This window comes from Leucoraja erinacea, unplaced genomic scaffold (genome assembly GCF_028641065.1).
Source record: "Leucoraja erinacea ecotype New England unplaced genomic scaffold, Leri_hhj_1 Leri_57S, whole genome shotgun sequence".
Lineage (NCBI taxonomy): Eukaryota > Metazoa > Chordata > Chondrichthyes > Rajiformes > Rajidae > Leucoraja > Leucoraja erinaceus.
This window is the reverse complement of record NW_026576487.1, coordinates 366055-382500: the sequence shown is the minus strand read 5'-3', so window position 1 is coordinate 382500 and position 16446 is coordinate 366055. Positions and strand designations below refer to the sequence as shown.

At 50.4% G+C, this 16446-nt stretch overlaps 1 protein-coding gene across 1 annotated transcript; it reads right to left on the bottom strand.

The window, feature by feature from the left end:
- Positions 1–3298: 3298 nt before the first annotated feature.
- On the bottom strand, positions 3299–16446 carry LOC129694213 (apolipoprotein M-like). Its single transcript, XM_055630928.1, has 6 exons — positions 16199–16446; positions 11091–11239; positions 9404–9474; positions 7855–7965; positions 6120–6218; positions 3299–3921 (listed from the first exon to the last, which is right to left on the bottom strand). Exons 1-6 carry the CDS (start codon positions 16310–16312, stop codon positions 3902–3904), a joined length of 564 nt encoding a protein of 187 aa, XP_055486903.1. The 5' UTR covers positions 16313–16446; the 3' UTR covers positions 3299–3901.

Below are 16446 nucleotides of genomic sequence, written 5' to 3'. Positions count from 1 at the left end.
CTACACATAGTGGAAACACACACACACACAGGGACACACACACACACACACACACACACAGACACACACATAGTGTAGTCTAGTATAGTGGAAACACACACACACACAGGGACACACACACACACACACAGACACACACACAGATACACACACAGAGAGACACACACACAGAGACACACACACACACACACAGAGACACACACACAGACACACACACACAGGGACACACACAGGGACACACACACACAGGGACACACATAGAGTAGTCTAGTATAGAGGAAACACACACACACACAGGGACACACACACAGGGACACACACAGGACACACACACACAGGGACACACACACACACACACACACACACACACACACACACACACAGGACACACACAGGGGACACACACAGGGACACACACACACACACACACACACACACACACACACACACACACACACAGGGACACACACACACACACACACACACAGGGACACACACACACAGGGACACACACAGGGACACACACACAGGGACACACACACACACAGAGACACACACACACAGGGACACACACACGCACACACACACAGGGACACACACACACACGGACACACACAGATGCACACACACACACACACACACACACACACAGACACACACACACACACACACAGGGACACACACACACACACACACAGGGATACACACACACACACACACACACACACAGGGACACACACACACACACACACAGGCTCACACACACGGTCACACACACGGTCACACACAGGGACACACACACAGGGATACACACAGGGACACACACACAGGGACGCACACAGGGACACACACACACACACAGGGACACACACACAGCAGACACACACACACACACACAGACACACACACACACACACACACACACACACACATACACACACAGGGACACACACACAGAGAGACACACACACACACACACACAGGGACACACACACACACACACAGACACACAGGGATGCGCACACACACACAGGGACACACACACACAGGGACACACACACACACAGGGAGAGACACACACACGGAGAGAGACACACACACAGGGACACACACACAGATAGAGGGACACACACAGGGACACACACAGGGACACACACACAGGGACACACACAGAACACACACACAGGGACACACACACAGGGACAAACACAAAGGGAAAAACACAGGGACACACACAGGGACACACACACACCCACACAGGGACACACACACACACACACACAGGACACACACAGGGATACACACACAGGGACACACACAGTCACACACACACCGATACAGGGACACACAGGATACAGGGACACACACAGGGACACACACACACACAGGGACACACACACAGGGACACACACAGGGACACACACACACAGGGACACACACACAGGGACACACACAGGGACACACACAGGGACACACACAGGGACACACACACAGGGACACACACACAGGGACACACACACACAGGGACACACACGGGACACACACACACACACAGGGAGAGACACAGGGACACACACACAGTCACACACACACACAGGGACACAGAGGAGGATCTGAACATAGAGGGGATCTGGACACAGGGACATAGAGGGGGATCTGGACACAGGGACATAGAGGAGGATCTGGACATGGCTGGTCATAGCACCGAGCCTTGCTGTACCCCACTAGTCACTGCTGGTCCCAGCACGGAGCCTTGCGATACCCCACTAGTCACTGCTGGTCCCAGCACTGAGCCTTGCGGTACCCCACTAGTCACTGCTGATCCCTGCACCGAGCCTTGCGGTACCCCACTAGTCCATTGTTCAGATTTAAAAAGATCACGAGACAAGCAAGTGGAATTAACACACTGTTTAATGAAAAATAAAAACCTTTTTGTCAAATTTGGTCTCGGTTCTTTGAAGATGCAGCCCACAGTCTGGGCTAATATTTGTATTGGCTACAAGGGAGAGGCTTGCACAGACGTGGAATATTGTCTCTCCAATGCTGGATGTTCAAGGGAGACCTGATTGAAGTATATAAAATTCAGGGAGGCAATCGATAGAGCAGGTAGACGCAACATGGAGTAAAGGGCCTGTCCCACTTGGCTGTCATTTGCGCCCCATTTATGCGTTATATGTAAATTAGGTTGATGCATCGTGATGTGTGGGGATGCTCATGGAATCATATGTGGTGGCGCGCGGTATCGCGCGGCGCTACAGGATTTAGTACTGGAATAAAATCCTCGCTCGTCACCTGCGTGACGTTTTGCGTACGTATTGGGTACACACGCTGACGCATTGGCATCGTACGCTGGCATCCCGACGTCTCATGTGTATCGCGTCAACGTGCGCCAACGTCCTTGCGTCAACGTCCTGCCGCGCGCCGCGGGGTATTCTAATGACGTCACGTGAACCAGACGGCTGATGACGCGTGATTTGCGCGCGACGTTGCGCATCGCGACGCGTCGACCTATTTTACATATGACGGGCAAATGGCGACCACGAGGGACAGGCCCGTAACTCAGCGGGACAGGCAGCATCTCTGCAGAGAAGGAATGGTTGACGTTTCGGGTCCGGGACCCTAATTGTCAGACAGACAGAATCTATACCCAGGATAGCCAAATAAAATACTAAGGGGGCATAACTTTAAACGAGAGGGAGAATTTTTTTTTTAATCATAGAGGGCATGGAACAGAAGGGGGGAGAAAGATTCCCCACCTGCGCTGGATCTGTGACGTCGCCTATCCATGTCCTCCAGAGATGCTGCCAGACCCGCTGAGTTACTCCAGCACTTGGTGTTTTTCTCTTAACGAGGGGCCCACGTTTGAGCCACAATCCCGCAACATTTAAAGTGACTTAGATCCCAAAAACGCCGCCCGTTCCTTCTCTCTCCGGAGACGCTGCCTGTCCCGCTGAGTTGCTCCAGCGATCTGTGTCTCTCTAGGAGTTGGAGGGTTATGGGTCAAACGTGGGCCTGGTGATGATGGGTCACCTTGGTCAGCATGGGCTCGAAGGGCCGAAGGGCCTGTCTTGGTGCTGCATGACTCTGCCTCTATGACTCCACCAGAGAACACAGGTCGACTATTGGGGTCATTTGCTTTAGTTCAGTTTAGAGATACAGCGTGGAAACAGGCCCTTCGGCCCACCAGGTCCCCGCCGACCAGCGATCCCCGCACACTAACACCATCCCACACCCATTACGCACAATGTTTACATTTACCACCAGCCAATTATCTGACAAACCTGCATGTCTCTGGAGTGTGGGAGGAAACAGGAGATCTCGGAGAAAAACCCACGCAGGTCACGGGGAGAACGTGCAAACTCCGTACAGACAGCACCCGTAGTCGGGATCAAACCCGGGTCTCCGCGCTGTGAGGCAGCAACTCTACCGCTGCGCCACTGCGACGGGACTGTTGTCACGGCAAGCAAGGAAAGGTCGAAATAATGTCCGAAGACCTCTTGTTTAAGCAAATGACATAAGCCATCCCTGACCAAAATGGCAGACTCTTGATTAGTGCGGGTGTCAGGGGTTATGGGGAGAGGGCAGGAGAATGGGGTTAGGAGGGAGAGATAGATCAGCCGCGATTGAATGGCGGAGTGGACGAGATGGGCCGAATGGCCTGATTCTGCTCCTATCACTCATGAAGGGAAATTTCAATTTGCTCTTCTTTTTAATATATCTGTACCCGAATAAAAACAAGCCTAAATTATTTGTCCAGTAAAACCTAATCACTAACGAATGGGAATGCTAATGAGCCTTTCACACCACAAGGGGCCGAGCATCGATCATGGATGAAGATGTTCGCTTGGGATGTCCTCGGGTGGTATTGTTGGCCGAGGTCGACCGAAGGCCAGAGACCGTCTCAGGAAATCTCGCACGGAGCTGCGGGAAGAAAGAAAGGGGAAAAATAATCACTGTTTTGGAATAAAGCCGGTGGTGCAGCGGTAGAGTTGCTGCCTTACAGCGAATGCATCGGGCCAGATCTCATACAGGGGACAACAGAAGGTAGGCTGTTTATATTTACATTAAAAAGGGCTTCTTAAGATCCCTTTATACAAAGTTTAATGTTGCGAGTAGCTAATTTTGGGCCCATTATATCCCGCAGTATTTTTCTGGGCATTTGAGGCACAAATCTAGCGCAATGTGAACGTTCTAAACCAGCGCGTTCACAGGATCCCACTATTTAAATGGACTTTAATTTACAGCAATTGAACACTAAATTCCTTCCATTTGGCCTATAAATGAATGTAAATGAGATTTAAAAATCATGTTTTATTGTGAATTATTTGTGAATATTATTTGAACACTTAGGCTATTTAAAAATGTTAATCATTTATTAAGAAATAGATAGATGTTTAGATCTAGTAATTGAAGTTTGAAATTAGCTCCAATTGGGTAACTAACTAATTATATGCTTTAATTTCAGGTCATCCAAGTAAGATTGATTTATATTTCTTTCAGAATGCTTCAATCTATGATAACTGAAAATTTCATTCAGTTCTCTTAATTATTAAGAAAGTTATGGGCTTTTGACTGTCCACGATCACAGCTTTTTTGTTATGTCCATAGAAAATCACTAGGGAACAAGATGCTAATTTCCGAGTATGAAAATGGCCATAACGTTTTAAATACTTCAGATATGAAAGTGAATTAGGTGTCAAATTAAACTTCTTTTCATGCTTTATCTGATGGGATAAATTGCAGACTTGATTTTTAAAATGTCAAAATGTTGTAACATTGCTATTGTTCCTGCATTCTCCCCATATCCACTGACTCCCCTATCTTTAAGAGCCCTATTTAGCTCTCTCTTGAAAGTATCCAGAGAACCGGCCTCCACCAGGCTGAGAATTCCACAGATTCACAACTCTCTGTGTGAAAAAGTGTTTCCTCGTCTCCGTTCTAAATAAGGCTTACCTCTTATTCTTAAGCTGTGTGGCCCCTGGTTCTGGACTCTCCCAACATCGGGAACATATTTCATTCCTAGTGTGTCCAAACCCTTAATAATCTTATATTTCAATAAGATATCCTTTCATCCTTCTAAACTCCAGAGTGTACAAGCCCAGCCGCTCCATTCTCTCAGCATATGACAGTCCCGCCATCCCGGGAATTAACCTGGTGAACCTACGCTGCACTCCCTCAATCAAAGATCTTTGTATACGAGTGTGGAGCCTGCAGCAAAGACGGAAGCCGGTTACGGAAATGGGGCCGAAAATTACCCACGAATCTGCCCATGACCGTACTACGTCTTTTTCATCGAATGGACCATCTTCCTCGCTATAGGATCTTTGCTCAATAGCAAGAATGTCCTTCCTCAAATTAGGGGACCAAAACTGCACACAATACTCTAGATGCGGTCTCACTAGGGCCCAATACATAGAAACATAGACAATAGGTGCAGGAGTAGAGGCGATTCGGCCCTTCGAGCCTGCACCGCCATTCGATATGATCATGGCTGATCATCCAACTCAGTATCCCATCCCTGCCTTCTCTCCGTACCCCCTGATCCCTTTTGCCACAAGGGCCACATCTAACCCCCTCTTAAATATAGCCAATGAACTGTTGCCTCAACTACCTTCTGTGGCAGAGAATTCCAGAGATTCACCACTCTCTGTGTGAAAAATGTTTTCCTCATCTCGGTCCTAAAAGATTTCCCCCTTATCCTTAAACTGTGACCCCTTGTTCTGGACTTCCCCAACATCGGGAACAATCTTCCTGCATCTAGCCTGTCCAACCCCCTTAAGAATTTTGTGAGTTTCTATAAGATCCCCCCTCAATCTTCTGAATTCTACCAAGTACAAACCGAGTCTATCCAGTCTTTCTTCATATGAAAGTCCTGACATCCCAGGAATACAACTGCAGAAGAACTTGCTTGGGGGATATGCAAAGATTTTTTTGGGTGGGGAGAGAGGAGGGTTGTCAGTCCACCCCACGACAGAAGGGGGGGGGGGGGTGGGGTGGTTGCAGGGAAGAAGAAGATCTCCTGTGGCGTTCTGTGCTGCATCTTGGTGGAACCAGTCTGCTGCTGAAGGTGCTCCTCAGGTTGACCAGCCCGTGACGGAAGGGGGCTAATATTGACTCACGCTGGGCTTGCTGCAGCACGAGGAGGGCCGTCAGGTCCAGGCAGTCGGCACGATGCTCCACCTCCTGCCGCATGTCGTCGGTCAAAGATGGGGACCTCCCTGTGTCAGGAGAGAGGAGGAGAGGAGAGAGAGTGAGAAGAACTCAAATCCTGGCGTTACCGCCCATGCCTATTGTCACCTGACTCCACTTACAGCGGGGGGAGAACAGGCCCTTCGGCCCACTGGGTCTATCCTGACCAGCGATCGCCCGGTACACTTGCACTATCCTACACACACAACAGACAATAGACAATAGGTGCAGGAGGCGGCCATTGGGCCCGTCGAGCCAGCACTGCCGTTCACTGTGATCACGGCTGATCGTCCCCAATCAATAACCCGTGCCTGCCTTCTGCCCATATCACCTGATTCCACCAGCCTCTATCTAACTCTCTCTTAAATCCATCCAGTGACTTGGCCTCCACTGCCCTCTGTGGCAGGGAATTCCACAAATTCACAACTCTCTGGGTGAAAAAGTTTTTTTCTCACCTCAGTCTCAGTCTTTATTCTAAGACTGTGTGGCCCCTGGTTCTGGACTCGCCCAACATTCGGAACATTTTTCCTGCATCAAGCTTGTCCAGGTCTTTTATGGTTTTATATGTTTCAATGAGATCCCCCCTCATCCCTCCCCTTCATCCTTCTAAACTCCAGTGAATACAAGCCTAGTATTTTCAATCTTTCCTCATATGACATAGAAACATAGAAACATAGACAATAGGTGCAGGAGTAGGCCATTCGGCCCTTCGAGCCTGCACCGCTATTCAATATGATCATGGCTGACAATCCAACTCAGTATCCTGTACCTGCCTTCTCTTCATACCCCCTGATCCCCTTAGCCACAAGGGCCACATCGAACTCCCTCTTAAATATAGCCAATGAACTGTGGCCTCAACTACCTTCAGTGGCAGAGAATTTCACAGATTCACCACTCTCTGTGTGAAAAATGTTTTCCTCATCTCGGTCCTAAAAGATTTCCCCCTTATCCTTAAACTGTGACCCCTTGTTCTGGACTTCCCCAACATCGGGAACAATCTTCCTGCATCTGGCCTGTCCAACCCCTTAAGAATTTTGTAAGTTTCTATAAGATCCCCCCTCAATCTTCTAAATTCTAGCGAGTACAAACCGAGTCTATCCGGTCTTTCTTCATATGAAAGTCCTGACATCCCAGGAATCAGTCTGGTGAACCTTCTCTGTACTCCCTCTATGGCAAGAATGTCTTTCCTCAGATTAGGAGACCAAAACTGTACGCAATACTCCAGGTGTGGTCTCACCAAGACCCTGTACAACTGCTGTAGAACCTCCCTGCTCCTATATTCAAATCCTTTTGCTATGAATGCTAACATACCATTTGCCTTCTTCACTGCCTGCTGCACCTGCATGCCTACTTTTAATGACTGGTGTACCATGACACCCAGGTTTCGTTGCATCTCCCCCTTTCCTAATCGGCCACCATTCAGATAATAATCTACTTTCCTGTTTTTGCCACCAAAGTGGAGAACCTCACATTTATCCACATAGACTGCATTCTAGCGAGTACTAGCCGTCCCAAGGATCGATCTCGTGAACCTACTGCCTCAATCACAAGGATGTCCTTCATCAAATGAGGAGACCAAAACTGTACACAATACTCCAGATGTGGTCTCACCAGAGCTCTATACATCTGCCGAACCACCTCTTTACTCCTATACTGAAATCTTACCGTAAAGCATCAACCTCTTGAATTTTTCCATTCCTTCATCCTGTATCTCCAGCAGCATAATGTAATCATTGCCATCCTTCACAAAGATGTCCGTCTTTTGGCCTGGACGTCCTTCAATGAAGTAGGAGAGAGAAGTAGTGTGTAAGATACAAGCCTCACCAACGACTCGCATGGTGGGGTCGGAGGGGGGGGGGGGGGGGGAAGGGATAGCGTGTGACCCAGGGTTGCCAACTGTCCCGTATTAGCCGGGACATCCTGTATATTGGGCTAAATTGTTTTCGCCCTTGCCCCGTATTTGACCGCTACTACTCGGGTCGAGGGGACAGTCGGGTCAGACCCCGCCTCACCCGTCCCGACGTAGTGCAGCCCATGGAGTGCAGCAGCAGCAGCAGCAGCAGCAGCGCCTCGCCCCTAGAACGGAGACGAGAAAACACTTTTTCACAGAGAGAGTTGTGAGTCTGAGGGCGGTGGACGTCGGTTCTCTGGATGCTTTCAAGAGAGAGCTAGATAGTGCTCTTAAAGATAGCGGAGTCAGGGGATATGGGGAGAAGGCAGGAACGGGGTACTGATTGGGGATGATCAGCCATGATCACATTGAATGGCGGTGCTGGCTCGAAGGGCTGAATGGCCTCCTACTGCACCTATTGTCTATTGTCCTCACCTGGCAAACCAGGTGGGGGAGACGGTTTAGTCGCCGACTATCCGACCATGGAGCAGGTATGAATGAATGAATGAATAAGTTTATTGACCAAGTATTCACATACAAGGAATTTGCCTTGGTGCTCCGCACGCTAGTGACAACAATGACATACAGTGACAGTTAGGAATGACACATAAAACATTAAACATTATTAATAAAACATTATCTGTGTGGAATGAGCTTCCAGTGGAGGTGGTGGAGGCAGGTTCGATTTTATCATTTAAAAATAAATTGGATAGTTATATGGACGGGAAAGGAATGGAGGGTTATGGTCTGAGTGCAGGTATATGGGACTAGGGGAGAATACGTGTTCGGCACGGACTAGAAGGGTCGAGATGGCCTGTTTCCGTGCAGTGATTGTTATATGGTTATTATCGATTGAACATGTGAATTAAACAAAATACCAGAGCAAAAGGGAGGCTACAGATTTTTGGTTGTTGAGTAGAGCTACTACTCGTGGGATAAAAGCTGTTTTTATGTCTGGCTGTGGCAGCTTTGACAGCCCGGAGTTGCCTTCCAGAGGGAAGTGATTCAAAGAGTTTGTGGCCAGGGTGAGAGGGGTCAGAGATGATCTTGCCTGCTCGCTTCCTGGCCCTTGCAGTGTACAGTTCGTCAATGGGGGGTAGCACGGGATTACATAGAACCCGTGGCGGGGGAGGGGGGATCTCCCCCCGACCACCTGGCTCCAGGTATGTAGGTTCATTGGCTTGTGTGAAATTGCCCCTAGTGTGTGTAGGATAGGCTGCCTGTTGTGGGCCGATGGGACTGTTTCCGTGCTGTATCTCTAAAATAAAAAAAATAAAACGAAACTAAATGTTTTGATTGGGGACGAGGGATGGAGCTTCTCACCCTCCAGGATCATCTCCTCTGTCTTGTTGCTGATGTGGTAGGTCCACTGGCGAGGCATACAGTTCAGCGTACTGTGGGGGCAAGGGCAGAACATGTTCCTGGTTAGTCATCACGGCCAGCCCACCCCGCCGACCCAACCTCCCACCTTCTCCCACCCCCCAAACGACCACAGAGAGACCACAGCTGCAGGAGGAGGCCATTGGGCCCGTCGAGCCAGCACCGCCGTTCACTGTGATCATGGCTGATCATCACAATCAGTACCCCGTTCCTGCCTTCTCCCCATATCCCCTGACTCCGCTATCACTCTGCCAGCATCACCAAGGACCCACACCATCCTGGCCACTCACTCATCTCTCCGCTGCCTTCAGGGAGAAGGTACAGGAGCCTGAAATCTGCAAGGTTAATTCCCGGGATGGTGGGACTGTCATATGCTGAGAGAATGGAGCAGCTGGGCTTGTACACTCTGGAGTTTAGAAGGATGAGAGGGCATCTTATTGAAACATATAAGATTATTAAAGGTTTGGACACGCTGGAGGGGAGAGGGTTGGGGAGGGGGTTGGAGGGGGAGGAGGAGGGGGTTGTAGGGGGAGAGGGAGGGGATTGGAAGGGGAGGGGGTTGGAGGGGATGGGGCTGTGGAGGTAGGGGGTTGGAGTGGACCATGGTTAAAGGATGCAGGGGTGGCGAGTGCAGCTGAAGTGATCGCGAGTGCAGGGGTCGCGGGTGCAGGGGTGGCGAGGGCAGGGGTCACGGGTGCAGGGGTCATGGGTGCAGGGGTGGTGGGTGCAGGGGTCGCGGGTGCAGGGGGCGCGGGTGCAGGGTTGGCGGGTGCAGGGGTCGCGGGTGCAGGGGTGGGGGGTGCAGGGGTCGCGGGTGCAGGGGTCGCGGGTGCAGGGTTGGCGGGTGCAGGGGTCACGGGTGCAGAGGTCATGGGTGCAGAGGTCATGGGTGAAGTGGTCGCGGGTGCAGGGGTCACGGGTGAAGGGTTGGCGAGTGCAGGGGTCACGGGTGCAGGGGTGGCGGGTGGAGGGGTCATGGCGAGTGCAGGGGTCACGGGTGCAGGGGTCACGGGTGCAGGGGTCACGGGTGCAGGGGTCACGGGTGCAGGGGTTGTGGGTGCAGGGGTCGCGGGTGCAGGGGTCACGGGTGCAGGGTCACGGGTGCAGGGTTGGCGAGTGCAGGGGTCACGGGTGCAGGGGTCACGGGTGCAGAGGTCATGGGTGAAGTGGTCGCGGGTGCAGGGGTCACGGGTGAAGGGTTGGCGAGTGCAGGGTCACGGGTGCAGGGGTCACGGGTGCAGGGGTCGTGGGTGCAGTGGTCGCGGGTGCAGGGGTCACGGGTGTAGGGTTGGCGAGTGCAGGGGTCACGGGGTGCAGGGTTGGCGAGTGCAGGGGTCACGGGTGCAGGGGTCACGGGTGCAGGGGTCACGGGTGCAGGGGTCACGGGTGCAGGGGTCGTGGGTGCAGTGGTCGCGGGTGCAGGGGTCACGGGTGCAGGGGTCACGGGTGCAGGGGTCGTGGGTGCAGGGGTCGCGGGTGCAGGGGTCACGGGTGCAGGGTTGGCGAGTGCAGGGGTCAGGGGTGCAGGGTTGGCGGGTGCAGGGGTCACGGGTGCAGGGGTCGTGGGTGCAGGGGTCCAGGGTCGGCGGGGCCCACGTTCCGCGGGGCCCGATGTCGGTGAGGCACTCACTCGCTGAGTCGAAACTCTCCCCGTAGCAGAAGCTTCCCCTTGTCCTGCATCGGGGTCAGGAGGAAGATGGCGCTGTCCACAGCACCAAACTTGAGCAAGGAACTCTCCGAATCGGCCGCCATCATTATGAAGTACCACTTGCCAGAATACTGCAGGGGGGAAGAGACACAGACACATAGAAATATGGAAAACAGGGCCATTCAGCCCATCGAGCCAGCACCGCCATCCAATGTGATCATGGCTGATCAGTACCCCGTTCCTGCCTTCTCCCCATAATCCCTTGACTCCGTTTTCCCAAAGAGATATACTATGCCTTTTTGTTTCTATTTTGTGTATAAAATCCATGAGAGGAATAGGTCGGGGTCGGCCATTTAGGACTGAGACGAGGAAAAACGTTTTCACCCAGAGAGTTGCGAATCTGTGGAATTCTCCGCCACAGAAGGCAGTGGAGGCCGATTCATCTCTTGATGTAAGCCTGACCAGCGCCATTTTGAGTCTCAGTATTTCATCCCTTGAATGCAAGTCCTCTGGAAAGAGAGCGGCCAAGGGTGGGCCAGCGGCAGAGTTGCTGCCCTGCGGCGCTGGGGACCCGGGGTTTCCGATCCCGACTGTGCGGAGTTTGCACGTTCTTCCCCAGTGACCTGCGTGGGTTTTCTCCGAGACCTTCAGTTTCCTACCACACTCCAAAGATGCGCAGGTTTGTAGTGCGTATAGTCCCTAGTGGGTGTAGGAGGATAGCGTTAATGTGCGGGGATCGGTGGTCGGCCCAGATCCGTTGGGCCGAATGGCTTGTTTCCTGTGCTGTCACTTTTAACAAAACTAAGCTAAATGCTACTATGCGTTTGTTTTAGTTACTACCGATTCAAGATTCAAGAGAGTTTATTGTCATGTGTCCCAGATAGAACAATTAAATTCTTGCTTTGCTTCAGCACAACAGAATATTGATAGATAGATAGATAGATAGATAGATAGATAGATAGATAGATAGATAGATAGATAGATAGATAGATAGATAGATAGATAGATAGATAGATCCTTTATTGTCATTCAGACCTTTCGGTCTGAACAAAATTATGTTGCCTGCAGTCATACACAGAATCAATAATAACAAAACATACAATAAACACAAATTAAACATCCACCACAGTGAGTTCACCAAGCACATCCTCACTGTGATGGAGGCAAAGTCTTAGTCTTAAGCATAAATACAGAAGAGATCAGTGTGTCCATATACCATTCAATATATATATATATATATACATACATAAATGTGCAATGGGCTATTAATGATCAGAGTTTTGTTTGAGTTGAGTTTAATAGCCTGAGGGCTGTGGGGAAGTAGCTATTCCTGAACCTGGATGTTGCAGATTTCAGGCTCCTGTACCTTCTACCTGAAGGCAGCGGGGAGATGAGTGTGTGGCCAGGATGGTGTGGGTCCTTGATGATGCTGTCAGCCTTTTTGAGGCAGCGACTGCGATAGATCCCCTCGATGGTGGGGAGGTCAGAGCCGATGATGGACTGGGCAGTGTTTACTACTTCTTGTAGCCTTTTCCGCTCCTGGGCGCTCAAGTTGCCGAACCAAGCCACGATGCAACCGGTCAGCATGCTCTCTACTGTGCACCTGTAGAAGTTCGAGAGAGTCCTCCTTGACGAGCCAACTCTCCGTAATCTTCTCAGGAAGTAGAAGCGCTGATGAGCTTTCTTTATAATTGCATCAGTGTGCTGGGACCAGGAGAGATCTTCAGAGATGTGCACGCCCAGGAATTTGAAGCTCTTGGCCCTTTCCACCATCGACCCGTTGATATACGGGACTGTGGGTCCCCATCCTACCCCTTCCGAATTCCACAATCAGTTTCTTAGTTTTGCTGGTGGTTCGACTTGCAGATTAACTGTTTGGGAATTCTGCATATTTTCTTTTGAAGCGGGCTGTGTTTACCTGCAGTGTTTATGTGTAAGCCATTGAATCTCTTCCCGTAATCAGTAGCTCACTCTGACCTGACATGTACACAGCCAAAGACCTTGGGACAGATGCCTGATGTTAGGTAACGTGATATCACAGCTTGAGAGGCTGTGTGTCAGCTGATATAACCAAATCTAAACCCCCTCTGCTTTCTGTGTGGGAAAGAACTGCAGATGCTAGTTTAAATCAAAGTTAGACACAAAATGTGATCATGGCTGATCATCCACAATCAGTACCCCGTTCCTGCCTTCTCCCCATATCCCCTGACTCCCCTATCGTTAGGAGCCCTATCTAGCTCTCTCTTGAATTCTCTGCCTCCACCGCCCACTGAGGCAGAGAATTCCACAGACTCACAACTCTCTGGGTGAAAAAGTGTTTCCTCGTCTCCGTTCTAAATGGCTTACCCCTTATTCTTAAACTGTGTGTGGCCCCTGGTTCTGGATTCCCCCAACATCGGGAACATGTTTCCTGCCTCTAGCGTGTCCAAACCCTTAATAATCTTAGGTACACAAAAATGCTGGAGAAACTCAGCGGGTGCAGCAACATCTATGGAGCGAAGGAAATATGTGACGTTTCGGGCCGAAACCCTTCTTCAGACTGATAGGGGGTTGGGGGGGGGGGAGGAAGGGAAAAGGGAGGAGGAGGAGCCCGAGGGGGGGGGCAGCTTAGGAGCCCGAGGGTGGGGGGATCTTATATGTTTCAATAAGATCGTATATGTTTCAATAAGATCGCCTCTCATCCTTCTAAACTCCAGAGTGTACAAGCCCAGCCGTTCCCATTCTCTCAGCATATGATAGTTCCGCCATACTGGGAATTAACCTGGTGAACCTACGCTGCACTCCCTCAATAGCAAGAATGTCCTTCCTCAAATTAGAGGACCAAAACTGCACACAATACTCCAGGTGTGGTCTCACTAGGGCCCTGTACAACTGCAGAAGGACCTCTTTGCTCCTGTACTCAACTCCTCTTGTTATAAAGGCCAACATGCCATTTGCTTTCTTCACTGCCTGCTGTACCTGCATGCTTACTTTCAGCGACTGATGAACAAGGACCCCCAGATCCCATTGTACTTCCCCTTTTCCCAACTTGACACCATTTAGATAGTAATCTGCCTTCCTGTTTTTGTAATCTGCCTTCATGTGTACCCATCCAGTGTAGGGGTGAAGAACCAGAAAACGTTGGTTTAAGATGAGGTGGGAGAGATTGAATACGAACCTGAGGGGCAACTTTTTTACACAAAGGGTGGTATGTATACGAGACGGGCTGCTGAAGAAGGGTCTCGACCCGAAACTTATAGTCACAGTTTAGTGTATTGTCACGTGTATGTCAGTACAGTGAAAAGCTTTTGTTGTGTGCTAACCAGTCAGCGGAAAGACAACACATGATTACAATCGAGCCATTTACAGTGTACAGATACATGATAAGGGCAAGGTGCCCTTTATGGCCCAATAGGCCATTTAGTGCAAGGTAAAGCCAGCAAAGTCCGATTGAGGATAGTCAGATGGCCACCAATGCAGTTCAGGACTGCTCTCCAGGTGTGTTCAGTAAACGACACCTATTCCTTTGCTCCAGAGATGCTGCATGACCCGCTGGGTTACTCCAGCATTTTGTGTCTATATATCGCCAGGGGAGGTAGTTGATGCAGGCACCTTCACAACGTTTAAAAAAACATTTCTACAAGGAGATGGATAACATAGAAACATAGACAATAGGTGCAGGAGTAGGCCATTCGGCACTTCTAGCCAGTACCACCATTCAATGTGATCATGGCTGATCATCCCCAATCAGTACACCCATTCCTTCTCTCCGTCGATGCTGCCTCACCCGCTGAGTTACTCCTGCATTCTTGTGCCTACCGTTCGTTTTTATCCAGCGTCTGCAGTTCTTTCTTAAGCCCCTGCCCACTTTCCCGAGTTATACAAGAATTCTCCTGGGTTTGCCATTTGATTCAAACTCGGAGACGCCAGCCGTAGGTACTCGGGGCTATTTTTTTTACTCCTGGACATTTTGCAACAGGCTTAAAAAACTTCCCGACTTACCTGATGCCCCAAGTACCTACGGCTGGCATTACGAGCCGCTGCGAAATATCTACGGCCTCCTACGGACATTCTCCGAGGTTGAATCAAGGGGAAAACTCGGGAGAATTCGTGAGTAATGACCCTGTCCCACGGTACGAGTTCATTCCAAGAGCTCTCCCGAGATTAAAAAAAAATCAAACTCGTGGTAAGCGCGGAGAATGAACGTAGCGGGTACGTCGGAGCTCGGGGACGTCTCTCAGCGGCTCGTAACGCTAACGGCAGGTACTCGGGAAGACTCGCTAACGGCAGGTAAGCACGGGAAGACTCATGAAGATTTTTCAACGTTGAAAAATGTCCACGAGAGCCCCGAGTACCGACGAGCGGCCATTACCGTAAATCTCCGAGTTCGAATCAGGGCAAACTCGGGGAGAGCACTTGGAATAGAAACATAGAAACATAGAAACCTCCTGCACCTGGGTTTGTATACTCTGGAGTTTAGAAGGATGAGAGGATATCTTAGAAACATAGAAACATAGAAAATAGGTGCAGGAGTAGGCCATTCGGCCCTTCGAGCCTGCACCGCCATTCGATATGATCATGGCTTATCATCCAACTCAGTATCCTGTACCTGCCTTCTCTCCATACCCCCTGATCCTTTTAGCCACAAGGGCCACATCTAACTCCCTCTTAAATATAGCCAATGAACTTACCTCAACTACCTTCTGTGGCAGAGAATTCCAGAGATTCACCACTCTCTGTGTGAAATTTTTTCTCATCTCGGTCCTAAAAGACTTCCCCCTTATCCTTAAACTGTGACCCCTTGTTCTGGACTTCCCCAACATCAGGAACAATCTTCCTGCATCTAGCCTGTCCAACCCCTTAGGAATGTTGTAAGTTTCTATAAGATCCCCCCTCAATCTTCTAAATTCTAGCGAGTACAAGCCGACTCTATCCAGTCTTTCTTCATATGAAAGCCCTGACATCCCAGGAATCGGTCTGGTGACCCTTCTCTGTACTCCCTCTATGGCAAGAATGTCCTTCCTCAGATTAGGAGACCAATGAACTCGTACCGTGTGGACAGGGCCATAACTCGGGAGAGTGGGTCAGGGGCCTGAACACATCTTTCTCACCTGGGTCTTGTTGAGGCTTCCTGCTGTCACCTTGTCATTGTAGTCACAGTACCAGAGGGCTTGCATGGTTAGCCCGAAGATGTAAACCATCCACGACCAGATTCTTTGGTACATCGTCGCAAAACCTTCGGGGGGGGGGGGGAAACAAATCGCACTCTAAGCAGCCCCAGGAAAGTCGGAGCTAATCCCAGCCTGTGTGAGGGAACGGCAGCAACTGTCCCAAACTGAGAGGGTCTGTTGCGTAACCC

Bases quoted from the DNA above. Each gene is read 5' to 3' on its own strand.
- LOC129694213 (XM_055630928.1), bottom strand. From the start codon at position 16,312: ATGTACCAAAGAATCTGGTCGTGGATGGTTTACATCTTCGGGCTAACC. The intron at 9,475-11,090 runs GTGAGTGCCTCA...TTGCCCCCACAG, and splicing joins GGAGAGTTTCGACTCAGCGA to TACGCTGAACTGTATGCCTC. The intron at 6,219-7,854 runs GTAAGATTTCAG...CTCCTGACACAG, and splicing joins CAAGAGGTTGATGCTTTACG to GGAGGTCCCCATCTTTGACC.